Source organism: Thalassophryne amazonica, chromosome 21 (assembly GCF_902500255.1).
Source record: "Thalassophryne amazonica chromosome 21, fThaAma1.1, whole genome shotgun sequence".
Lineage (NCBI taxonomy): Eukaryota > Metazoa > Chordata > Actinopteri > Batrachoidiformes > Batrachoididae > Thalassophryne > Thalassophryne amazonica.
The window spans coordinates 20159521-20187357 of NC_047123.1; the positions used below are offsets into that span (position 1 = coordinate 20159521).

The window sequence follows — 27837 nt, forward strand, 5'->3', positions numbered from 1 at the left end:
CAGATTTTGGTTGGCGAGTGACTACGAGCTAAACTAAGCCTGTTCAGCAGAGGATACAGGAAGCAGTGTTTTGCAAGTTCATGTTCTGTTTCTGTAAATAAGGAAGGTCAGTTGACTTTCTCTCTTGCACTTTACAATTTGAATTCTTGGAGCACGAATGCCACGGGCTGAGGCTCTCGCTGATAAGATGGCAGAAGAAAACCACACAGGCAAAGTTCCTCTGGTGGAAGAAGTTGAGGTGAAAGCGCTCTATGAATCCGAATCATCGTTTGGGCCTGACGACAAAGCGGATTACCCTCCAGCCGGGTCCAACTCCATCTACTCTGCCATTCTAAGCAGAAACGAGGCTGTCAAGGATGCCAAGAGACTCAAAACCTTTTTAGAGCTGAAAGACAAGTATGTGAAAAAGAACGTGGTGTTTGAAGACTCGCTGTTTCCTGCAGATGACTCCTCGCTCTTCTATAGTCGCAAACTCCCGGGGAATTTTGAATGGAAACGTCCCTCTGTAAGTACAACACTCTACACTCTTTACAACCCTGTGTGGCATTACTGACAACTCTAAATTTTAAATTAATTTATTTAAAAATAGATTTATTTATAGAAATACATGCAAATGAACCAATTTTGTGTAATCGGAATATTTTATGAAATGTCAAAGCAATAATACACTCAAAAAACTGATTCATTGGATTGGATTTCTGTTGTGTGGGCCGCTGAAGAGGAGGTACTGCTGGCCCACCACCACCAGATGGCGCCCTGCTTGGAGTGCGGGCTTCAAGCACGAGAGGGCGCCGGAGCCACTGGGAGTGACAGCTGTCACTCATCCTCAGCACCAGCTGTCACTCATTCATCTCATCACCATCACCATAAAGGCCGGACTGCAACTCCACCTCCTCGCCGAGAAATCAGCTACCATTCAGGTAACTTTCTCTGCTGACTCAAAACACTGAGTAATAATGTGTACTTCTTTGCAGCTGTTTTCCTGTGGTGTGTCCTTATCTGTGGGATTGGCGTTTGGTGTGATCAGCGACGGCTTCGCTTCACACTCCAACCAGATAAGTGGTTAGACAGGAGCTGCACGAGTGTGTGATTGGAGGTGGAGGTTTTCCCTCCTAACTAAACACTGACTGTGGGATTACTGAGTGTGCGAACTCACACTCATCAGGACTGTCTCTGTTCTCTGCCAGCAGTACCGGGTCTGACTGCTGAAGACAGCGGCCACCTGGGGCGCAGGGCTTGGCAGCTCCGGTGTTCTTCAGCTCCGTTGGTGGTGGAAGCTGTGTGGGGATCTGGCTCTTCTCTCGCCAGGCGTGTTCTATCGTCGAGCCTACCCACACGTCACCTGGTGTATGATTGACAGTCCACCATATTGTTATTGTCTGTACGTCGTTGTGCGATTCACAACATTAAATTGTTACTTTTGGCTTATCCATTGTCCGTTCATTACCGCCCCCTGTTGTGGGTCCGTGTCACGACACTTTCACAACAGATTTCCATCCAATAAATATATGTAGTCCCAACTAAATTAAATTATATTATCTTGCATGGATTACTTTTTTGAGTTGGGACTACATATATTTATTAGATGGAAATCCTGCACATAATTAAATTGAGTTCATCCAATGAGTAATTTTTTGAGTGCAAAATGAAAATAAATACATAAAAGTTGAGAAAACATAAAATCTCCAGTCAACTGGCTGCAGTACATTTCTGCGCTTTCTCAACTTAAAAACATTAGTTACCACTCTTATAGGGTAAGTACATTTTTTTTCCCCTGACATTTTATGTTTTCTCAAATTTTTTGTTTGTTTGATTGTTTATTTATTTACAAAGTTTGGACATTTCATGAAATATTCTGATGATACAAAATTGATTCATTTATACTTATTTCTGCACATATTTAATTTATCTAAGCTTAAAATTCAAAGTAGAAAAACACAAGTGCAGTTGCTTTGAATTTTTTACATTTTCTCAAATTATTATTATTATTATTATTATTTTAAATGTGGCATTATTGAACAACGGAATGCTTTCATATGGTGAATATGAAATCAGAGGTAAAGTGTGCAGTGACTCCATTGTTGGCACACTTGGATGAATTTGCAGTAAATCATCACCTTTTACAGCCTGAGCCACTCTTGAATCCATGTTTCATCGCTTCCTGCAGTGTGCACGGGAGGAGCGTCAGTTTGATCCGGCTGTGTTTGTGTGTGCATAGCTCTGAGTTTTCACCTTCTCCAGTCACAGGCAGCTGAGGAGAAGACAGTGCTGGAAAAGTGGGAATTCAGTGTTGGCTTCACAGCTTCATATTTCTCTGAGAAACACACCTTCCCGGGAAGTTTGATCGTATTCCAGTAACAACAGCTGCAGACTTGCAGCCTTTAAAGGACTTTTTGCTGCTCGTCTTCATGGACACAATAGTCCGTGTTTGACAACACAGAAATACAGAAACTCTAAAAACATGCATCACATCTTGGTGCAAAGTAATTACTGACAGCTGCCCAATTTTTTTTTTAAGCTTAAATAAAAGATCCCACTGAGCTTGACCTTTGACCTTCTGAGAACAAAATCAACAGGGTTCTTGGACTAGGTCTACTTAACATACACATCACATTTGTAAATGACTGGACTTTATAGTGTAGTAGAAGATATTGTTTTATGTACTCTGACTGACCTTGACCTTTGACCTTTTGAGATCAAAATTCAAAGGATTCTCAGACTAGCTCTACTTAACACACATAGAAAATCTGCTAATGATTAGTTATTGCGAGTGTGGCAGAAACAATTTTTTAAAAATTAAATGCTCTAAGTGACCTTTGACGTTCTAAGACCAAAATCAACGGGGTTCATGGACTAGGTCTACTTAACATGCACATCACAATTGCAAATGATTAGTACTTTGTAGTGTAGTAGAAGTAATTTGTATTTTTTTATGTACTCGGACTGACCTTGACCTTTGACCTTTTGAGATTAAAATCCAAAGGATTCTCAGACTAGCTCTACTTAACACACATAGCAAATTTGCTAATGATTAGTTATTACTAGTGTGGCAGAAGGAATTTTTCTTTGCTTTTTTTAAAATGTTCCAAGTGATCTTTGACCTTCTGAGACCATAATCAATAGGGTTCTTGGACTAGCTCTAAACACACATAGCAAGATTGCTACTGATGAGTGTATTTGCATTGTAGCAGAAACAAACTGTAATTTTTTTTTTATTATTCTCCCATGGACCCTGACCTTTAACCTTCTGAGTAACTTTATTATTAGTCATTTGTAGTGTGGCAGCAGTTTGCAGGTTTTTTATGCTTTGGGTGACCTTGATCTTTGACCTCTTGACTCAAAAATCTATTGGGTTATCTAACTAGGGCTACATAATGTGCATATTTTTACTTCTTCTATTCGCTGTTCCCGTTAGGGGTCGTCACAGCAGATCAATCGTTTCCGTCTCACCCTGTCCTCTGTATCTTCCTCTGTCACACCAACCACCTGCATGTCCTCTCTCAGCACATCCATCTTTGGCCTCCCTCTTCTCCTCCTGCCTGGTGGCTCCATCCTCAGCATCCTTCTCCCTATATACCCTAGGTTCCTCCTCTGCGCAATCCACACCATCTCATTTCTCACCTCTCTGATTTTGTCTCCAAACCGTCCCACCTGAGCTGTCCCTCTGATATGTTCATTCCTAATCCTGTCTATTGTCGTCACTCCCAAAGAGAATCTCAACATCTTCAGTTCTGCCTCCTGTCTTTTTGTTAGTGTCACCGTCTCTAAGCTGTACAAGACAGCTGGTCTCATTATTGTCTTGTAAACTTTCCCTTTCACTCTTACAGATATTCTTCAGTCGCTACATAATATGCATATTAAGTGTGGTAAAATAAAATAAAGCATTTAGAGCTCTGCTCACAAGCAACTGTTGGTTAAAAAAGTTACTGTGATTTTTGACTTTTTGTATTTCCATACTCCAAATTCAATAGGGTTGCCAGAGTCAGGCAATCTAACATACATAGCATGTTAATTGATTAAAAAAGTAATCTGTGATCTTAAGCATGGACCTTCTCACCCCCAAATCAATAGCGTTGCCAGATTTACACAATCTAAAATCTATAGAAGGCTATAAGACTATCAGCAACTGGGCAAGTACAGCTTGAAGTTATTGTGGTTACAAAGAAAAAAAAAACGGTTAGAAAGAAAAAAAAACTTTCTGTGATCTTGACCTTTGACCTTCACAATACAAAATCAATAGAATAGTTACAACCAGGCTCTGTAACATTCATAGGGAATTTAGCATCAATATGGTACATAAAGCACAAGTTATGCAACAAGACAAAAATGTTTTCAGTGATCTTGACCTTTGACCTTCCGATACCAAAATCAACAGCATTTGAAGGGCCAAACAGCTCCTAAAAATTTGTTGATCAATTAGCCAATTTGGTGTGCTTATGGTTAATATCGCAAATAAAACACGTTCACACACAGATCTTTTTTTTTTTCAATCAGTTTAGCAAAGCACAATGATCTTGAGTCCTATCTTAACATTTTTATTTATTTATTTTATTTTTGAAACACAGACTTGGCAACTTTGATGTCTTCCTTTTTGAGAAGCTTTTTATAGTCCACGCTTAAGACAAATGTGAAGCTTGATGGGAAATTGTTGATGACAAATGTGACATTTGAGATTGATGACACCTGAACCCTGGGGTCAGCAGAGCGGCTAGTCAGATGATCTAGCCAGAAAAAACGCAGAGTCATTGCTGTGACTAGATAACAACAGATATTTAAGATTTCATGACTGCCAAGTCAAATCCTTCAACACGTTGTGGGATAAAAAGGTTTGAAGATCAGCCATTCCAACACAAATTATGATATTTCAAAGTACTCATTCATTTGAGTGTGTATCTCTGTTAAATCCACATTTTTTGTGTTTGATTAAAAATTTATGAATATGACAAAAAAATAATAATAATAAATGCTATTCTTTAGTGGGAACAATTTTATCCACCCATCCCTCAAACTGTGGCAAAATCTAAATTTAATTTCAATTTATTTCAGTTATGTAGTGCCAAATCACAACAAAGTTGCCTCAAGGCACTTCACACAAGTAAGGTCTAACCTTACCAACTACTAGAGCAAGAACACAGGAGACAGTGGTAAGAAAAACTCCCTCTGATGTTATTGAGGAAGAAACCTCAAGCAGACCAAACTCAAAGGGGTGACCCACTGCTGAGGCCATTCTACGAAAAAGCTTTACAATACAGAACACAACACAACAACATCTGATGAGAGTCCATGCAGGCTTCCAGTCCACTGTCCGGGTTGGGGGGGTGGGGTGGGGGGGTCATCGAGTCACTCGTTGGACCTGTTCCTACAGCGGAGTCCATCCCACATCCGCCACAGAAATCATCCAATCCAGCATGTGGATCCAGCCGCATCTCGGACAGAGAGACAAAGAAAACAGAATCAGCCAGACAGAAAAACTACACTTAAGGTAAAATTTGTCAGCATTAAGCAACAGTAAAATAGAATAAATACTAAGGTGATCGCTGGCCACTAGCCCTAATCTTCACTAACAGACCCAGACTTTAGATAAAGTTGAGGCCGAGACCCACTCTGTTTACTAATAAAATTAATTTAAAAGGGTAAAAAGCATAGTAACATACTATGCCCGTATGCTAGCCATTTGAAAGGGAGAATAAATGCTTCTTAAGTCTAGACTTGAAAGTCTCTACAGAATCTGACTGTTTTATTGATGCAGGGAGCTCATTCCACAGAACAGGGGCACGATAAGAGAAAGCTCTGTGGCCCATAGACTTTTTATTCACCCTAGGGACACAAAGTAGTCCTGCACCCTGAGAATGCAGAGCCTGTGCCGGTACGTACGGTTTGACTAGGTCAGCTAAATAGGGAGGTGCTAGTTGGTGAATAATTTTATAGGTTAACAGCAGAACCTTAAAATCTGATCTCACAGAGACAAGAAGCCAGTGAAGAGATGCCAAAATGGGTGTAATATGATCAAACATTCTGCTTCATGTCAAAAGTCTGGCAGCAGCGTTTTGAACCAGTTGGAGACACCGGATGCTGGACTGCGGTAAACGAGAAAATATAACATTGCAGTAGTCCAATCTAGAAGAAACAAATGCATGGATCAGTATAATAGATATAATAGTATAATAATAAATCATACAGACAAGGCTTATTGGTAACTACAAACCACAAATATACAAGATGTGTATGACAAACACGAGTGAGTAATGATAAGAAAAGTCAAGTGCAAGTTTGGCCACTAATATCTGGTAGCCACTAGAAATGGATGTGATAGTATCATACCACCAAATTATGTCATATTATATTAAAAGATTTTTGAAAATCACATTTTTCTCAATAACTTCAAAACAATGAGAACTAGAAGGATGTTCTCAAGGGAATATGAGTCAGCACAGATTGCCTCATGTTGAGATGTACATTATGAAGTAATAACACCACATCCAAATTTAAATCATTTTTCTTGCTTTCTTAGGTTTGTAGTTATTGTAAAGAAAATGTGACTTTCAGACAATTGAGTGACCTTGACTGACCTTGACTTTTGACCTTTGAGCTTCATATTAATTCCATTGTCAGGTGTTTTCACAAGTAATTCTGCCAAGCGGTTCCTGAGTATTCATGACCCACATCCCCCCCCCCCCCCCCCACTAATAACAGCCAACCAGTATGTGTGACTTGTGACAGGAGCAAGCTGTCAATCATTCTGACATGACAGAAGTATTAAGTTACAAAATGACTCATTCAGAGGGCTCAGAGGTCGCGACCTCACAGGGCCTCTAACAGCTGCTCCCTCGTTTGCACGAAGCCAAGAAGCAGGCGGAGAAATGACTGTGGATCTTTCCTGGATCTTGCCTGAGAACACCAACACAAATCTGTATGTGTGTGTGCGTGTGTGTGTGTGTGTGTGTGTGTCTGTCAGTCTTGCAAGGAGTGAATTGTAGTGCTTTATGATGTCATAATGTATTTTGAAGTGGTACAGAAGGCATCAGTAATTTACAGTTAAGCAGATTTTAATATTATTTTGTGGAAAGGTGGGTCTTGGGGTGAGGAACAGGCTGAGGCTGATCCAGAGTGGATTTTGGTTTTATTAGCGACATCGCCAGAGGTGTAGGCTCTTGTGATCACTTTGGTTTATGTGTAACTATGTTTGTATGAATTTTAGCAAGATATCTTAAGAACGACAAATCCATTTTGATCAAACTTGGCGGGTACATTGGGCCTATGGATGGTAAGATTATGTTTAATTTTAGTGGGGATCAGACAACAATCAAGATCATGAGTCAATATCAAAATTCTGTTACCAAGCTAATATATTGAAAAGAGGCGAATTTTATGGAAATGACTTCAGCTATTTTATTGTTAGTGAGCCTGGCATTACTGTGCTAGGAAGATCTACATTATTTATTTGACCTTTTTTAATTTTATTGTTCAGTTTCACAAAGATTAATGCACAGATCCTAATGGGAAAAAAAAGCATATGGAATTTTTGTTTTTGTTGTAAATCCAGATAGGGTGAATTGTGTGAGAGATGCTTAGAAACATGGATTTCACACCAACGTGCAGCAGAGATAATAAACAGTTAGTATGAAATAAATTTTTGCATTTCTGTAATATTTTTAAAAATATGTAAAGCATGACATTTTATGAAAATATAATTAAAACTCAACTAAGTTTGAAATTTTAAAAATGACAGTGGTCACAGCAACTATATATTAGACTGAATGTCTTGATTTTAAAAAATGTTGATCTTCAGCACTATATTGATACAAATAGCTGAAATTTCTACACACAGTAATCCTTCCAGTAATCCTTTTTCTGTTTTCTACAACAGGAAATTTGTGAAAACCCCCACTTCATCATCGACGGAGCCAACAGGACGGACATCTGTCAAGGAGAACTGGGTAATTATTGTGAAACTGTTTCTATTTTGAGTAAACTAGCAAGGAATGGGGGAATTCTGACAATTTGCCAACATGACTTCCGGAATGTGACAAAAGGGTTCAAACTTTGGGCTTTACTTTAGGCTCCAGCTCCTCTGAGACTTTAACTGAATGGATGGATGGATGGATATGCTAGCTACTGTAGGTGGTTAATGCGATCTAAGTTATTGGTGAATTTAGCTACTTTTGTCTGTTACCATGGTAACAGCTCTGCTTCTGACAAATGTTTAATTAGATCCAAGAGAAAGTTGTATCTTTAAAATAAACTAATATTAAAATTCTCAAGTTCCCTGAGGTAAATAAGTATAATTCTGTTTCAATGTCAGTACAAGTAGAGTGTACACGTGCCATATTACACGTGTATTACACGTGTACACGTGAATATTACACCACATAAATAGGAGAAAAACTCTGCTCGAGATAAAACTTTATTTTGGGTGTCCTGTACTGAATTCGCTTTCTGTTCCCTCATGATAGAAATGTACTGATACTGCACCTGGCCACACTTCATTTTAAGACCCACAAGTCCAAGGGTGCACAAATAAGCAAAGGTGCACTCTCCTTTTAAAATATGTACACTATAAACCCGAATGTTCAAATGAATTAAAAACATTAAGTAGTGTAAACTCAAATTTGTAAGAAAACATTCTACTTACTTAAATATTTCAAGTTTGTGTAACATGGTCTTGCTTTTTGGGTAAATTAAACTCAGAATTTTTGATTGACTTGAACTAACTGTATATAAGTAAGTACAACTTAAATGAATAAAGTAATTATATATGAAATATCTGAGTTGACTTAATGAACACTTTAGCAGGGGTGGTGGCCTGTTGTATGGCTGGGGGGCCTGGCTGCCTTTTTGTTTCTGTCTTTTGTTTTTCCTTCCAGGTGGCTTGCATTTGGGACTGAGTGGCTGTGTTGCTGAGGTTATCAGGACCTCACCCTGATCACCTGCGGCTCGTCAGGACTCACAGCTGTGGTGCATCTATATGGATTGGAACATGGTGGCATTTAAGACTGGAGTATACAGTGTGTATTTGCCAGAGACTCGACCTTGTGACCAGACGGGTGAGATCGTCGTCTCGGGAGCCATCTCATCATCAGTGGATGCAGAGAACGTCCAGGGTTTGATGCACGGTCTGTGAAAGAGGAGGGGGTGAGGTCTCACGCTCGTCAGCACACTTCCTGAGGTACGTTAGATTTTGTGACTAACGTTTATACAGTCAGTAAATGTGGTGTCCCTCACACCTTATTATATTGAGCTGTACGTTAGTCATGTATCGGCTTCCACTGCAGTGGAGTTTTGTGAACTGGATGTTCCATGCCTGCAGGTTGGGAAGCTGATTAGTAATTAAGCCAGGAAGTGTTTGCTGTTTATGTACACCTTTGAGTGGTCTCTCTGTGTGTAGAGTGTGGACTCACATAATGGTTTCTTCTTTCACAGACTCGGTTTGTTGCGGCCACCTGGGGGGTGTCGGCGGGGTCCTTGGGTCCGAACAGCTTCTGGCTCCGGACCGTTAGCGCTGCTGGGAGCGCACCGTATCACCACCACGCCAGACCGCACATGCTTTTGTTGTTTTGTATCACTTCACTGTTATGTATTAAATTCAGTTAGCCTTTGTACCGTGCTCTGCTTATTTCATACTGGGTCCTTCAAACGCTGGTCGGTTCTCCGAGCTGCGTCCGACACATAACATGGCCAAGTGGTTAGTATGCTTGGTTTTGATGCATTAAGTTCCCAGTTAAAACCCCACCCCTGCCACATTTCTCCATGTAATGTGGAGTTGCGACAGGAAGGGCATCCGGTGTAAAACTTGTGCCAAATCAACATGCAGATCCACCTCAGATCTGTTGTGTGGAAAACAAAGACAAAGGAGCAGCCAAAGGGACTCCCTTTTACTTAATAGCTACGTTAATTTAAGTGTAATCACAAGGTACAAATAGCATATAATCAAAACATTTAAGTTCTGGGAACAATTGACTTTTAAGTTTATGAACCTAAATTTTTGAGTTCTGGTAACTTGTTTGGGTTTAAAGTGTAGATGATGGGTGTGAAATGACAAATACATCTGTTCAAATCAGTAGCTTGTGCTGTGCTTTGCGTTACCTTGTTCTAATTGAAGATAAGGCCCTATGAGTATTTGATTTTGGGTGGGGATTAAACCTGATCATTTTGCAGAATCTGTGTTGGGGTTCAGTGTTTCGTTTGCTCGGCTCTTAACAGGTGACTGCTGGCTGCTCGCCGCCATCGCCTGTCTGACGCTGAATGAGAAGCTGCTCTACAGAGTGATCCCCAAAGATCAGAGCTTCACCGAGAACTACGCCGGCATCTTCCACTTCCAGGTATTAACTTAGACACAAGACAAAAAAAATGAAAAGATGACATTACATGTCTTCACTGATTCTTGATTTTTTTTTCTCAGTTCTGGCGTTATGGAGAATGGATCGATGTGGTCGTGGACGATCGCATCCCCACCCTTAACAACCAGCTTGTGTTCACCAAATCCTTCAGAAAGAACGAGTTCTGGAGTGCTCTTTTGGAAAAAGCTTATGCCAAGTAAGCCTGACGAGTGCTGGGAGCTATTAATATCCACAGCGTGCAAGCAATTACATCTTCATGTCCAAGTCCTGCAGATCAGATTTCAGACCCATCCATAAAACTATTTAACTACTTAGAGGATGGGTTTTCACAAAGTAAAGTTCAGTGACAACAATCTAAGTGGACTAATTGACCTGAACGACTGACCTGTCTTTCAGGTTACACGGATCATATGAAGCGCTGAAAGGGGGCAACACTTTAGAAGCCATGGTAGACTTCACAGGAGGAGTTACAGAGTTCTTTGAGCTGCCTGAAGCACCGAGCGAACTCTACAGCATCATGAGGAGGGCGCTGGAGCGAGGCTCCCTGATGGGCTGCTCTATAGATGTTAGTGTCTATGGGCCTTACCATAATACAAATGTCTGACTCATAGAGTTTTTTTCCCTCTCAATATTCTACTTACAACACCCCATAACAGAGGTCTCAAACTGATTCCAGAAAGGGCCAAGAGGGTTCAGGTTTTCTTTGCAACGACGCACTCTGGGTATTTCACTGATTAACATCACTTTGAGCAGATGGAATCAGTTAATCAGTGAAATCACCTGGTGGAGTGGATGGTTGCAAAGAAAACCTGCACCCTCTTGGCCCTTTCTGGAATCAATTTTTTCTTTCACAAATTTATTAAAAATAAAAAAAACTAAGGAATCACAAAAAAATATCATACTGTCATTATGGGGTATTGTATGGAGTGGATGGTTGCAAAGAAAACCTACACCCTCTTGGCCCTTTCTGGAATCAGCTTTTTTTTTCTTTTTTTTTCTTTTTTTTTTGCAAATTTATTAAAAATAAAAAAAAAAACTAAGAAATCACAAAAAAAAAAAAATTCATACTGTCATTATGGAGTATTGTGTGGAGTGGATGGCTGCAAATAAAACCTGCACCCTCTTGGCCCTTTCTGGAATCAGGTTTTTTTTTCTTTTTGCAAATTTATTAAAAAAAAAAAAAGAAATCACAAAAAAAATTCATACTGTCATTATGGGGTATTGTGTGGAGTGGATGGCTGCAAAGAATACCTGCACCCTCTTGGCCCTTTCTGGAATCATTTTTTTTTAATTTATAAAAAAAACTAAGAAATCACAAAAAAATTCATACTGTCATTATGGAGTATTGTGTGGAGTGGATGGCTGCAAAGAAAACCTGCAACCTGTTGGCCCTTTCTGGAATCAGGTTTTTTTTTTTTTTTTTTTTTGCAAATTTATTAAAAATAAAAAACTAAGAAATCACAAAAAAAATTCATATTGTCATTATGGGGTATTGCGTGCAGAATTTTGAGGAAAAAACATGAATTTCACCCATTTTGGAATAAGACTGTAACATAAATGTGTAAGAAGGAAAGCGCTCTGAATGCTTTCTGGATGCACTGTAGTTAATCAGCCAATCACATGGCAGCAACTCAATACATTTAGTCATCTAGATGTGGTGAAGATGCCTTGCTGAAGTCCAAACTGAGCATCAGAATAGGGAAGAAAGGGGATTTAAGTGACACCTTGTTAAATCTATGCCACCAAGAATTAAGGTAGTTCTGAAGGCAAAAGGGGCCCAACCTGATACAAGCAAGGTGTACCTAATAAAGTGGCCGGTGAGTGTATTTTAGTATAAAAGGGGAACAAATGTGCAAAAGTGGATTTTAATCTACCTTTAAAGTTAAATATCATCAATGCAATGTTCATGTTAGTTGGAGGGTAAATATTCTTCCACTCAAATGACTTTGGGTTGCTATGACAACCATTGTTCTTAAGCGAGATATAGTGCAGTTGAAGGCACTGTTTTGTTAAAGCTGAAATATCATAAAAATATTAATATTATTGTGGATGTGCATGTACCTTAAAATTGAATTAGTTTTCTAGGAGCTCTACCTGTCTACTAAATGTCATTAAAATTGGTTCATGTCTCTTGGAACATAACATCGAAATCAATGGGAGACTTTTCAAAACTATGAATTGAAGTTACTGTGGACATTGAACTGGTGCAAAATTTTGCCAATTCTTCATGACCCAAGGTCAATCTGTCCCAAAATTTGATTGAAACCCTTTCATGAGTTATTACGATATCCTGCCGACAGTCAGTCAGATGAGGTCACAGTCACATGACTTTTCCCAAAAGAGGGATTGTTGTTAGTATGTCCATATGTCTATTTCTGACATGCGATGTATCTCACAGGTTTCTTTTGCTGCGGAAATGGAGAGTCGGACTGCTCAGGGCCTTATCAGGGGCCACGCCTACTCCATCATTGCCTTGGAGGAGGTACAATAACATCACCAGTTAAATTTAGATTTGGTTTTCTTTGTCTTTTCAAGTGGTGATAAAAGCTTCTTTTTCTCCCCCTTTAGTGTGATTCCATTAAACATGACAGCAAAATTCGCCTGATACGTTTACGTAATCCCTGGGGTCGGGTTCTGTGGAAGGGACCGTGGTGTCCAAAGTAAGATTTGAACATATGTCTTCCTGAAGCACAAAAGTCATATCACATATGTAAATGACTGATTTAGGCTTCATGCAGTACATTGTAGTATCTGATGTTTTATAGTGTATTAAGAAGACACAAATCGTCCAGTATGGCTGTCAATCTTCTGAGTGAATTTAAGGAAAGCTCAGTGTGTGCTGAGGTGTTTCACCAGCTCTTTAACTCATCAACAGTATCTGGGTGCAGGAAGATGCTAAGGTTGTAGGATGGGTAAGCATAGCGTCAATAAGGATGTAGTCACGTTTTTAGGATAGAATGTCCTGGTAAACAACAAACATTATTGCCTGGCTGGTAAAAATCTGATCTTTGACCCCAACAGCCTTGATTATCACCTGAATTATTGATATTTGGTGACTTTGCCAATGCAATTCTGGAATCCACTAACATACAGTATGAGAGACAAGTTTGATCCAAATTAGATTGAAAATTTAATTTCTTTACCGCAACCCAATTGACCTTGACTTTTGCCAAAATTAACCCTTTTAAAGTCATTCTAGAGTCTATATTTATACACACACCAAGTTTGATAGAAATTGGTTGCAGGACCTGGTAGCAGTAGGCCAACAAACAGACAAATAGACATGATGACAGACAAACAGACAATGACCTTGATCCATTGATTGGCCTTTGGCAAATATGACCATACTTGAGCAATTCTGGATCCAAGACAGGACAGGTATTTACCAGGTTTGGTGCAAACTGGTGTGAAAATAAAAATTTTGACCTGTAGCACCAATTACATTAACCTTCAAGGTCAATTCCAGAGGGACCTTCATGCACATACCAAGTTTGGTAGACGGCAAACAATGGAGGACTAAAGAAAAAACAAATGGGCATGACGTTGACCCCAATAATTGACTTGGCAAATTTGACCTTGCATAGGCAATTCCAGAACTTCCCAACATACATGTACCAGGTTTGGCGGAAATAAGAGTGAAAATAAAAATGTCTGACTGAAATGGCCTTGACCTTTGCCAAAATAAAACCTCTAAAAAGTGCATACATCTTCAACCGCTTATCTGGGATCGGGTCGTGGGGGCAACAGCTCCAGCAGGGGACCCCAAACTTTCCTTGCGTTAAATATTTTTCTGTCAATAGATGTTGCACTAGTCCACTCTTTAAGATGTAAACATAGCTTCCTTCCTCTGCCACTCCTCCCTAACCCTCCCACCAACCTTCTCAGCATGCACCAGAAGGAACAGGAGTTGGAACCTTTTAACAGGTCTAACAGGTGTCAGTAGGGAAAAACAGACATATGTGGATTGTAGTTTGACCAAATTCTTGATCACAGGTATTTTTAGCCTCTTTTTGTCATGACCGTAATTCATTAGCTTTAATCTTTCTTTAGTTCAAAGGAATGGTCAACCCTTTCCATTGCAGACAAGGACAACTTAAAAAAACAGACTATCGAGGACAGTGAATTCTGGTGAGTAAAAGCACATTCGGCATTTTCTGCATATACTTCAGCTCGTTCTGAGCATTTACAGTTTTTAATTCAAATTTAGTGTTTTCTTTTGTCATCTAGGATGTCATTTGAAGATTTCAAGAAGTACTTCACCAAGATGGAGATGTGTAATCTGACCCCAGACACACTGCAGGGCGATGAGAGACACAGCTGGACCGTGTCGGTCCATGAGGGTCGCTGGGTGAGAGGGAGCTCTGGTGGTGGCTGCAGGAACTTTCCAGGTTGGTAAGGAGATTACAGGATGAACCTGAGATTATCTGATAAGTCTGTTTTGTCTAAACTTAGATTTTACAACTCTGTATGTCTGGGTTTGGGATTGTCCTTCATCAAGAGTAAGACCCAGGCTTTCAAAGGCTTCCTGGGCTGTATGGGGTGAAAATGTTGAACTTGTAGAGGGTTGGTATTCACTCATCTCGGCGGTGATATTCTTAGATCTGGGTCCTCAGTGACTGAGATTGGGAGACACTCAGTAAGATCTTATGGAGTCATGAGGCCACTGGATAAAGGTGTCTGGTGATGCCGATATCTTTGCAGGAGAATGAAGGTCCAAGTCATTATGGTTCTGGTGCTGCCTGTCTTACTGTATGATTGTGAGACTTGGACACTAAAGTGACCGAAGGTGACAACTGGATGTCTTACAAGTGGGAGACTTGAGGGGTATCGCTTGCATTGTGAGGGAACATCAACTGCCACATTTTGGTCATGCAGAGAGATGGTTACTTTTGAGAGACAATGATGGATCAGTTGTCTGGATCGTGTGGACCACTGTGGATTTTAGTAGCATCCAATGTTGCCTGCTGCTTCCTGGCCAGTATTTTATCAATAGCTCTCTACATTCCGCCTTTACAGACACTTTCTGGACAAACCCTCAGTACCACATGCGACTGTACGAGGAGGACGACGATCCAGATGACGGGCAGGTAGCCTGCACTGTTGTTGTGGCTCTGATGCAGAAGGGTCGAAGGATGCAGCGCAATAAAGGAGCCAGACTTTTCACTATCGGGTTTTCCATTTACGAGGTACCGAACACCGCAAACCGTTCTGCAAACATCTTGGTTAAGATTATGTACATTCAAAAAAGCTGACATTACGTTTGCCTTCTTTGTTCCTGCAGGTGCCCAAAGAGGTAAGTCACAGTGAGAATGTGCAGAAAGCACCTTCTTGCAATTTCCATTACCATATTTTCTGGAGTATAGGTTATGTTGGTGGGGGGTGGGGAGTACTAATATGCGAGGTCTTGTGATTTATACAATCATGCTTTCATTAAGAATAATAATATTAATATTAACTAGCGTGTTGCCAAACACAGACCTGGCAGAAGACATCAAAAGCAATACTCTTTTCACTCATAGTAATGACAACATGACACTTAACTGACTAAACCAATTGAACCAGAAAAACACAATAAATCAAAAACACTTACAACACTGTTAAACTAACATGAACCACAATGACAAAATTTAAAACCCCAAAACTCCAAACTCCCATGGTGCATTGCAGCACAATATTCATTGTTTACTGGTTAGCTAAAATAGGTAATTTCTCCAAAAATATTAGTCCTATCACCTTTCCGTTTTTGCAGCATTCATCCTTGATCCAAAATTCAAGAATACCAAGCAGCAAATGTCAGTTGTCCCCAGTCTCTGCGTGATCAAAGCCATACTTATGCACGCACAAACACACGCACGAACACACACACGCACACAAACACCATTTGGCTATTATAATACAGATAATTATTTATATGGGGCTTTACCAGAAATCAAAGCACTAAACAAAATAAACCAATATTAAAACAATAAATCCCCAAAATAAAAGTACAACTACAATAATGCACAAACATCTCAAATTAAAGAGCTGATCAATAAATCAAATGGACTGGCAATCCATGTCCATCTGATTATTTTTGTCCAAACTCCATTAATTAACACCCAGTTTATTGTCTATCACCGTACACTTGTACAGCTTGCTTATTTTTTAGAATTGAACAATCTTTATGTTACACACCACAAGCTGAGGAAGCCCTCAGCTTGTTCACTGTTGACTTCTCCATGTTGTTGTGGACCAGCAATCTGTGTTCATCTGACAATTTATTTTGTCCAGACTGTATCAAATAACATCTAATATGTTGTCCACCTAAAAATTATTTGTACATCTTGCATATTTTTGTAATTTAAAAATCCTTATATTAAGTAACAGCACAGGCTGTGCTGTGCACATGTGTTACATTGCCTTCCTGTCCATTGTTAAACTCGGCCCCGGAGAAACGCTGTTACAAATAGTTCCACATACAGATAAAATGTGTGACTTATACTCCATTGTGTTGTGTATGTTTTTAGCTCTTCACGATGCAATTTTTTGACAGGTGCGGCTTTTATACTATTTTAGAAAATACAATATCTGTGAACAATAACTGCTTTCCTTCACAATTCTGATGCTTTACTCATCCATAGGAGATTGGACAGAATCAGCATCTTCAGAAGGATTTCTTTTTGTACACGGCTTCCAAGGCTAAATGCAAAACCTACATTAACCTGCGGGAGGTCACAGAGCGATTCCGTCTGCCTCCAGGAGAGTATGTCATTATCCCCACGACCTTTGAGCCCCATCAAGAGGGAGAGTTCATTCTCAGGGTATTCTCTGAAAAGGGCAACACATCTGAGTAAGACACAAACCGCATTACGTGAATGTAATGAATGTATTTTAAAGTGGTCATATCAGCCAACTCATACATCTCACATAACCAAATATATCTTGACAGCGAGGTAAAGAAAAAGAAGAAAAATCTAATCTTTAACACGTATCCTGTTTCTGTGCTTGTTACTTGAAACACGGGAGGTCAAATCGTAGATTAAGGGTTGTGTACTAATGATTGCCTTTGTGGTCATTACCTGACCTGATCTCTCCGTTGGAACTTCTAATTAGAGAATTGAAGAGCTGACTATCCAGTTCTTGATGTGTGTACCCTGTCTGCTGCTATACAATGCTGCTGAAACCTCAATTTCCCTGAGGGAGTCTTCCCAAGGGATCAATAAAGTTCAATCTAATCTAGCTCTAACTCTTAAGGTTTAATTAATTTGAGGGATCAAAGCACACACTGCTAGCAATGATCATATGCGCGGCACAGGAACGCGAGCATGAACAGGACATAGTAGAGGTTTGTGGAACAGGAACTAACTGGTCAATATTCCAAACAGAGAGGAAAGTTGTGTCAATAATTAAGTATTTGGATGGCATCACCAGTCTTGGCAAATACACTTGTAGTAAGTAGTTCCTATATAGGTCCACTGGTGCCGTTGGTAATCCCTAGACTGCGTAGTGTAAAGTGGCTGAAAGTCAACTCCCCATAGATGCGACACCACTTCCCCAACCAATGGCGTTATCTAGTGGACTTAGGCAATACAGATGAACTTCCTTGTCCATACAGGTAGCGGGACTGGGAATCAAATCCAGATCTACATATTAGTACCCCAATTCCTAAACTACTTGAGCTACAAGAATTGATTGAGAAGTTTCAAGCCTGACCTAGAAAAAGCAAGGTATGGTTTTCCATCTTTTGCATTCTGAGAAACCAACATTTCTCGAAAATGTGTGAAGTTTTGACTCACTGGGTGCAATGTTGAGAAATGTTAGTTTCTCAGAATGCAAAATATGGAAAACCGTGCCCTACGTTTTCTAGATCCAGCTCAAAACTTCTCAATCACCCCCTCATAGCTCAGTAGGATATGAGTTTGGGTACCAATATGTAGACCTGGATTTGATTCTCAGTCCCGCTACCTGTATGGACAAGAAAGTTCATTAAACTAAGACCATACGCAACTGGAAAAGGTACATAAAAGTAGATTTAGCACCATATGACCCCTTTAAAATCCAACACAATGATGCCAAGTATCTTAATGCATTTTGTGTCTGTTCTTCACGCAGAGAAGCAGAAAACACAATCGGCTCTGATGAAATACAGGTTTGTAAAATATAAAATATGAACCAAATCTTCTTCACGTATTCTAATATCACACTGCAACAGATCTGAATCACAGCGTGCGTCCTGCAACACCCTTTTTCCTGTTGCACTGTCAAGATCTACAGTATGATTCTTTTCTTATAACAGTAACTAACAGTCTTGAATAAGAATGTTTCCCTCCATTTCATGTCATGTCACCCTTCTATCATTCCTTGATCTATTCACCTTCAGCAAGATAAGCAAAGGATAGAAAAGGTAAAGCATGCACGTGTTTGCTACATTGCTTTTATATTTTGCTTTCTGCGTGATTCCGCATCATTAAGGTGGCAGTTTCTAGCGTTGCAGCTTCTGCTGTTTTTGAAGATAACCAGCAGAATAAACATAGTTTAACTTTGTATCCTCCCCTCTGTGTTCTTCCCCAACACAAACCATCGTCCGCTCTCCAGCCGATTGTGTTTGTGTCGGACAGAGCACGTGCCAACAAGGAACTCGAGCACGGCGGCATCCAAGGGGAAAAGAAGAAACCAAAGGTACTTTCCTCTAACTGCTACCACATACGTAGCTGACCGAGTCTGCGCTGAATGACGGGTCAGATATGTAATCTTGACCAGGTCACATAACATCTCGGGCTGCACCTGTTCTCCAGCGAGGCCTCGCTTTCCCAATGGTCAGGTTTGCTTTTTCAAGATGTCAACAACTGGAATGAAACTGTTTCCTTTACAAAATACAGTATATATACTCAACAAAAATTTAAACGCAACACTTTTGGTTTTGCTCCCATTTTGTATGAGATGAACTCAAAGATCTAAAACTTTTTCCACATACACAATATCACCATTTCCTTCAAATATTGTTCACAAACCAGTTGAAATCTGTGATAGTGAGCACTTCTCCTTTGCTGAGATAATCCATCCCACCTCACAGGTGTGCCATATCAAGATACTGATTAGACACCATGATTAGTGCACAGGTGTGCCTTAGACTGCCCACAATAAAAGGCCACTCTGAAAGGTGCAGTTTTGTTTTATTGGGGGGGGGATACCAGTCAGTATCTGGTGTGACCACCATATGCCTCATGCAGTGCAACACATCTCCTTCGCATCATCCGAGAAGAGAACACCTCTCCAACGTGCCAAACACAGGCGAATGTGAGCATTTGCCCACTCAAGTCGGTTACGACGACGAACTGGAGTCAGTTCGAGACCCCGATGAGGACGACGAGCATGCAGATGAGCTTCCCTGAGACGGTTTCTGACAGTTTGTGCAGACATTCTTTGGTTATGCAAACCGATTGTTCCAGCAGCTGTCCGAGTGGCTGGTCTCAGATGATCTTGGAGGTGAACATGCTGGATGTGGAGGTCCTGGGCTGGTGTGGTTACAAGTGGTCTGCGGTTGTGAGGCTGGTTGGATGTACTGCCAAATTCTCTGAAACGCCTTTGGAGACGGCTTATGGTAGAGACATGAACTTTCAATACACGAGCAACAGCTCTGGTTGACATTCCTGCTGTCAGCATGCCAACTGCACGCTCCCTCAAATCTTGCAACATCTGTGGCATTGTGCTGTGTGATAAAACTGCACCTTTCAGGGTGGCCTTTTATTGTGGGCAGTCTAAGGCACACCTGTGCACTAATCATGGTGTCTAATCAGCATCTTGATATGGCACACCTGTGAGGTTGGATGGATTATCTCAGCAAAGGAGAAGTGCTCACTATCACAGATTTAGACTGGTTTGTGAACAATATTTGAGGGAAATGGTGATATTGTGTATGTGGAAAAAGTTTTAGATCTTTGAGTTCATCTCATACAAAATGGGAGCAAAACCAAAAGTGTTGCGTTTATATTTTTGTTGAGTTTTATTAAGTAAAGTTTGAGGCTGTTTCCCAACTATACTTTGTGCAGTAAGTATGCTGTGTACTGTCAAGGTAATACAAGTACATGGTTGGTAGTGTACGATTTTAGTTCTTCTTGAGATTAAATTGGCCCATTTTGTAGTTTATAAAGTACACTTTTAAATATAATCTTATTTAATTATATTTAAATATAACTTTGAGTACGCATCTAGTCTGTATCTTCATTGGTCAAAGGTCAATTTCAGTTTGTACAGAGGTCAGGGGTTAAAAGTTAAAGTTGCTCTAATTTTGGAAACAAATAATGCAAATTATTGGTTGAGTTAAAAGGGTTTTAAAAAGGAATAGTTTGCATCATGTGTCATGCTTAGTTATCATGCTACAGGGTAACATTTGTTACATGTCATAGAATCCAATGGACGCCTACATTGTTTAACTTTTACTTTGCAGACCAAACATTCAACACAGCCAAAAATATTCTATTTATTATTCCTATTAGCTCAATCAATAATTTGCACCACATTTTACCAAAATTGGAGCAACATTAATTATGACCCCTGTACAAACCTGTACTGACCTCTCACCATTTTTGCTATTTTTCATCCCATAACTCCATAGAATTTAGTCATAGATGGTCCAAACTATACCTTTTTGAAATCTTTATATTCAGACAAAAATATGGAGTACCTTTCAATATGATTGGAGCGTTTTAAATTTTGACCTGGCCACCTATTGAAAATTTCCGACGGCGTTTTAGGGCCACATAGATTTTTTTTTTTTTTTACTTTGAGAATAAAGTCGTAATATTATGAGAATAAAGTCGTAATATTATGATAATAAATTCGTAATTTTACGAGAATAAGTCATAATATTACAAGAATAAAGTTTTTCTCGTAAAATTATGACTTTATTCTCGTAATATTATGACTTTATTCTCGTAATATTACGACTTTTGTCTCATAATATTACGACTTTATTCTCAAAGTCCAAAAAAAAAAAAAAGAAAAAAAAAAAAGGAAAGAAATTCCATGTGGCCCTAAAACTCCGTCGTAAAAATTCAAGTGGACACTGCTTTCTCAAAAGAGTAATGTCTGAGGAGTAATTGTGCCAAATTTGGTGCCTGTATCACCTTTTTAATGATTCCTTTGTAAATATTCTCTTATCTGCTGCACTAACTGAGATGTTGTGCCCCCTCCCCCCCCCCCCCAAAAAAATCATGTAAATCATTAAAAAGCATGTAAATTCTTGCACAATAACTTAAGTTTAACACATTTAGATGTTGAGCTATTGGAGCAATTGTTATTATAAAAAAACCCGATGCAGATATACTGTAAGAGTGATACTCGTGTTGCACCATTGACACCACATGAGGTACACATGATGTGGTTTGATGCAGGCTCTACAACAATAATGTCACAACTGCTTGTTACTAATGATTGTGAATGGTTTCCTTCAGTTTAAAATATTGCAACCTGCGGAAGAGACAGAAGACGAAAAACAGTTTAGGGCCATTTACAAACGGATCGCTGGAGAGGTGAGTGCAACACAAGACGTGTCGTCACTGCTAGAAGGTTACGTTTAAGGTGATTAGCAGCCAGTTGTCTCCCCACCACCCAGGACATGCAGATATGTGCCACGGAACTCAAGACGGTTTTGAAGAACGTGCTCTCCAAACGTAAGTAGGTTACAGAAGCTACATATGCGCCACAATGAGTTGTACGTTCTCACACCAAGCTGCTGCATCCTGCAGATACCCAGTTAAAGACGGAGGGTTTCAGCCTCGAGACATGTCGCAGTATGATCGCATTGATGGACGTATCCTTTCACTTCAAGCCAAGAGTTTTTAGCATAAAAATTGTAAAAGAAATTGTGCAACAAGCTGACATTTTCAGGATAGGTCGAGAAAAAGTATGTAGAATCACATACTAAAAGTCCTTCAAAAGCCCCCTTGTGGATTTTCCAAAATCCAAGATGGTGTCCAAAATGGCCACCACTTCACTTTTACATGTCTTTGCTTCTGGAAAGATTAAAAATTTAAATTAAATGTCTACATTTTTTGTATTAAGACATGATAAACTCTTTAGAACTGTCCATGGCATCAAGATCTAAAGCATTAAAATCTGAATATTATCGAAGGAGTTCACAACTAAAACCTCTACAAAATTATGGTAAACAGCATTTCATGCCCCAGGCAGTGGCATCTCCTCAAAAATTTCTCAGGAGAGGCAATTTTTCTGATAATGATTAAGGTGACCCATTCAGCAAATACATTTAAGCAAGACAATCATAGCAATTTGTTAGTTGAATCATACAGCAATACCTCCACTAGATGGCAGCATACAACCGAACGATAAACAAAACAAAGTGAGATTAATCTGGATTTTAAAAAAATGAAAACGTTATAGGTGCTGTAATTAATTAATGTAAATTAACATGTTATTTTGTCAGCCATAATAACATGATAAAGCAAGAATTTTGTCAAAATCTGTGCAGTGGTTTTGATGTAATCCTGCTAACAGACAGACAAATAAATAAACGCTGATTATTTTATTATGTCCTTGGCGGGCATAATAAATGATAATAACAAATGGTTTACATGACGGTAACGCACTCAGAAACATCCAGTAGAGTGAAAAAAAAAGCAACAAGCCACCCTGGCCCAAAACATATATTTAGACGCTTAAATTAGCCTCCTAACATTTTCAGAAGCAAAAATGTGCCCCCCCCCCCCCAAGGCGGCCATTTTAGACGCCATATTGGATTTTGAAAAAAGGCACAAAGGGAGATTTTTGGGCACTTTCAATGTGTGATTCTACACATTTTTTCTCAATCTATCCTGAAAATTTCTGCTTATCCATTATTTAGCCATTTTTGAGCCATGCTGTTGGACTGTTTGTCAAAGTGTGGCTGCACAACAGATGGGACTAACTTCAAACCCCTGACCTTTCAGCATACTGTATGGTCTGCCCAGTTCCTATACAACAATCATGATGGCTTCAGTGTTTCTACGTAAGAGTACAAAAATGGTCATCCACCTTTTTAAAAAGGGCTGACAACATACCAGTGCTGTTTTTTCTTTTCCATAACTGATGTTTTTCTCAGACTGATGGGACGGGAAAACTGAATCTGCAAGAGTTCAAGCACTTGTGGAGTAAGATCAAACAGTGGCAGGTAGGCCACCTGTACTCGTCTTAACCATCTTAAACATGTTCAGCTCGCACCTGATCAGCCGTGTCCTTGTGTGGTTCCAGCTGATCTTCAAAAAGTATAACAAAGACCAATCTTGTTCCATCAGCAGTTTTGAAATGAGGAATGCCGTTAATGAAGCAGGTGAGGTGTTTAAAATGGAAACAAATTAGTTAAACTGAACAATTTCAGGAGGCTGCTGATTGTATTTTGTCTTTCTTTTGTTTCATGGACATGACCGCTTAACTCTATTGCAAAATCTAACAACTCTGTTACAAACTATGCAAAGGTTGATACATCTGCATTTACTTTTGTCACAAATTGTTGATCAGAAATCTTGTGTAACCATCATAAGAAGACAATATATAAACCTGATCTCTTTCTCTGCAAAGGGTTTCATCTAAACAAACAGCTTTATGACATCATAGCCATGCGATATGCAGACGAACACCTCAACATTGATTTTGACAGCTTCATCTGCTGCTTTGTGAGGCTTGAGGGCATGTTCAGTAAGTGCAGGCCACATGCACGCTTATGTCATCACGCTGGTTTTTATACTTGTTAGTTGCCTGAAAATATTTCTGTTTTTTAACCGCTGTGATTGGCTGGGTCTCTTGTAGGGGCTTTCAATGCATTTGACAAAGATGGAGATGGAATAATTAAGCTTAATGTCCTTGAGGTAAGACAGTTGTACTATAGCGTCTTTACTACCAGATTGAATTTTGTTAAAGGGGTACTGTTATATACTTATTTACCAAACTAATGTGGGTCATCAGACATCTTAAAATTAAAGTCTCCAGCTACAAATACGCAAAACTGAGGCATTGCTTAGGAAAAAAATCATGTTTTCAGCTGTTTAAACTTCTGTGTTAGCTGCCATTGGCCACGCCCCTTCACTTTTATGAGGTCGCATTATTCCATCTTCCTTCCATGCGCTGTGTGAGCGTGTCACAAGAATTTCACTATGGTTCAGTGGGAGTATCTCAATGAATAGGAGCTCAGTTATGCCTTCTGTGACATATGTCCCAGAAGTTTAAAACGAGCTGTTTCAGGCCAACTTTTGGTTTATAGCAGGAGTGTGTGTACAGACACACACTTTGAGGATGTTTAACAAATGTAAAATGTCAACTATACTCAACAAAAATATAAACGCAACACTTTTGGTTTTGCTCCCATTTTGTATGAGATGAACTCAAAGATCTAAAACTTTTCCACATACACAATATCACCATTTCCCTCAAATATTGTTCACAAACCAGTCGAAATCTGTGATAGTAAGCACTTCTCCTTTGCTGAGATAATCCAACCCACCTCACAGGTGTGCCATACCAAGATGCTGATTAGACACCATGATTAGTGCACAGGTGTGCCTTAGACTGCCCACAATAAAAGGCCACTCTGAAAGGTGCAGTTTTGTTTCATGAGGGGGGGATACCAGTCAGTATCTGGTGTGACCACCATTTGCCTCATGCAGTGCAACACATCTCCTTCGCATCATCCGTGAAGAGAACACCTCTCCAACGTGCCAAACGCCAGCGAATGTGAGCATTTGCCCACTCAAGTTGTTTACGATGACGAACTGGAGTCAGGTCAAGACCCCGATGAGGACGACGAGCATGCAGATGAGCTTCCCAGAGACGGTTTCTGACAGTTTGTGCAGAAATTCTTTGGTTATGCAAACCGATTGTTCCAGCAGCTGTCTGAGTGGCTGGTCTCAGACGATCTTGGAGGTGAACATGCTGGATGTGGAGGTCCTGGGCTGGTGTGGTTACACGTGGTCTGCGGTTGTGAGGCTGGTTGGATGTACTGCCAAATTCTCTGAAACGACTTTGGAGACGGCTTATGGTAGAGACATGAACATTCAATACACGAGCAACAGCTCTGGTTGACATTCCTGCTGTCAGCATGCCAATTGCACGCTCCCTCAAATCTTGCGACATCTGTGGCATTGTGCTGTGTGATAAAACTGCACCTTTCAGAGTGGCCTTTTATTGTGGGCAGTCTAAGGCACACCTGTGCACTAATCATGGTGTCTAATCAGCATCTTGATATGGCACACCTGTGAGGTGGGATGGATTATTTCAGCAAAGGAGAAGTGCTCACTATTACAGATTTAGACTCGTTTGTGAACAATATTTGAGGGAAATGGTGATATTGTGTATGTGGAAAAAGTTTTAGATCTTTGAGTTCATCTCATACAAAATGGGAGCAAAACCAAAAGTGTTGCGTTTATATTTTTGTTGAGTGTATATTTAAGTGTTAACGTAGATGCAAAACTATTTTTCAAAATATGAACCTTTTAAATAGGTATATATTCTAGATTAAAGAAAATGATTAATCAGTGAAACTAGTTCCTCATAAGTTATTTAAAAATAGTTTTATTGCAATAATTGCTTTACGCTTTGACTAAGGCATCTTATGTAAAAAAGTATGGGGTGTAATGTTATTAAAGCACGTTATGGGCAATATTGTCAAACATTTGTGCAATATATCTTTCTGTCACCGCATAAATTTGTTGTACTTAATTTTTTTCCCCCTCTTTCTAGTGGCTTCAGCTGACCATGTATTCCTAACCATCTTCATCGAGGACTCGTGTGCTATTTTTTCCTGCAACACTCCTTTTATGTCCAATGGCACCACTGCGTACTTTCTTCTTTCAATTTTTATTAATTTATTTGCAGATTTTGTGATTACAGCAAAATCAAACTGGGTTGACAATGTTCATTAAAAGGTTTGAAATGTTTGCAAGCCCAAAAGTGTTATGAATGCTGAAGAGAGCAGGAACTGACATCAGATGAATATTTGAATGTAAGGAGCAGATCTGTGACGTTTCTAATTTATTTGATCCATTTTCTTAAAACATTCTAAGCCATCTTTTTTTCAGGACTCCACATAAAAGAAATTAATTCAAACTTTAAATGTGAGAGCAGCCAACATTACATAAGATATTTTCATAGTTTTTTTCCCTTTATTTCTACATATCAGATAAAAATGTTCAGCTCTTCAAAGGCATGTACTAATATAAAGTACAAGTTTAATTTGCAAAGCAGAAGACTATTTCAGTTCATTAAACAAAGAAACAAACATAATCCTGCACATCGTAGCTGCTGATTACACAGTGGAAAACATCAATCTTACTAAGAATTCAGGTGCCTTCTTGAAATTTATTGAATATCAGAAATCCCAAAACACTGAAGGATTAACTCAGTTTTATTCATCCACACTTAAACTGTGTGAAAATAAATGTTCATACAGTAACAATAAAGTGTCTCAAACCTCCAACTTAAAATCAGTCAACAAACAGATTTTAACCTGAAAAGAGCGCAAAATGCTGCAACTCTTCATGTTTAAACGGGATTTTTCACAGCTTGCTTTCTGCATAAGGTTCAACCTACGCCAAGCCCAAACATCCTTGAAAAAGAATAACAAAACACCTTTTTAATCAAGACTACACTTACTGAAAAACATGTTTCATGTTTAACAGCAAAACCAACATATACTTTTTTTTTCTAAATCAACATCGCTTGTGACCAGCGACATTTCAACGCACTTTTCAATAAGTGCACATTAATTGACATTAGTTAGTGCGTTAATAAGTATGAACTCACTTATTAATATATTGCCTGAAGTGTTCTTGTTAGTTTATGCAATAACAAGGATTAACTAATAGTGAATCAAGCTTTAACTGTGTTTAGTAGCCAATTACTGAGGGTGATCAGTTATCTTTATGAATGAATAAATGTATAAATTAATACCTTAGTTAATATGAAACTTTTTAATATGTGATTACTAAATAGAGCCCGATCGATATGGAATTTTTTTTTTGGGGGGGGGGGCAGTACAGATACCGATATTAGGGAATAAACAAATACAGCAGTGATTTCTAACATTTCGTTATCAAATAAATGTACTGTTAATTGAGCCTTGAACTGTATTATAAATAAATAAACATAAATACAACCAACAACCAAACAGCGTATGTCCCGCTGCCGTCACTTGGATTGACAGTCACCATGTCGCACCACTCAGCAGTTTCATAAAACAGAATTATTCTCCACTTTGGCCCCATCAAGCTGGCAGCGTAGTGACCACGTGCCTGTAGTTACTGTAAAATGCCCACTCTGCATTTTCTTGTGGGCAAAAATAAGGCAGATGCCGATATGCAAGTGAAAGGCTCATATCAGCTGATATCATCGGCTAACTGAAATATCAGTCAGAATCTACTACTAAATATAGTAAAGTCTTAATTCACTGGTTGTTTTTGCTTATTAGCACATTAATTAATGTAAACTTATTGTGAAGTGGTACTTTATTGAACCTGTGTTTCATATTAACATT

At 39.3% G+C, this 27837-nt stretch overlaps 1 protein-coding gene across 2 annotated transcripts; it reads left to right on the forward strand.

Annotated features, from left to right (window-relative positions):
• capn3b (calpain 3b) lies at positions 1 to 27440 on the forward strand. Of its 2 annotated transcripts, XM_034161819.1 has the most exons (23): positions 1 to 505; positions 7868 to 7937; positions 10201 to 10319; positions 10400 to 10533; positions 10734 to 10902; positions 12736 to 12819; positions 12906 to 12997; positions 14388 to 14465; positions 14565 to 14725; positions 15354 to 15523; positions 15619 to 15630; positions 16958 to 17166; positions 18429 to 18465; positions 18697 to 18720; positions 18912 to 18995; positions 21770 to 21847; positions 21931 to 21988; positions 22064 to 22128; positions 23416 to 23484; positions 23565 to 23643; positions 23892 to 24008; positions 24120 to 24178; positions 26046 to 27440. In XM_034161819.1, exons 1-23 carry the CDS (start codon positions 158 to 160, stop codon positions 26070 to 26072), a joined length of 2343 nt encoding a protein of 780 aa, XP_034017710.1. In that variant the 5' UTR covers positions 1 to 157; the 3' UTR covers positions 26073 to 27440. The 2 variants fall into 2 exon arrangements, with proteins under 2 accessions (XP_034017710.1, XP_034017711.1); XM_034161820.1 differs by lacking the exon at positions 18697 to 18720.
• The last annotated feature ends 397 nt before the right edge of the window (positions 27441 to 27837 follow it).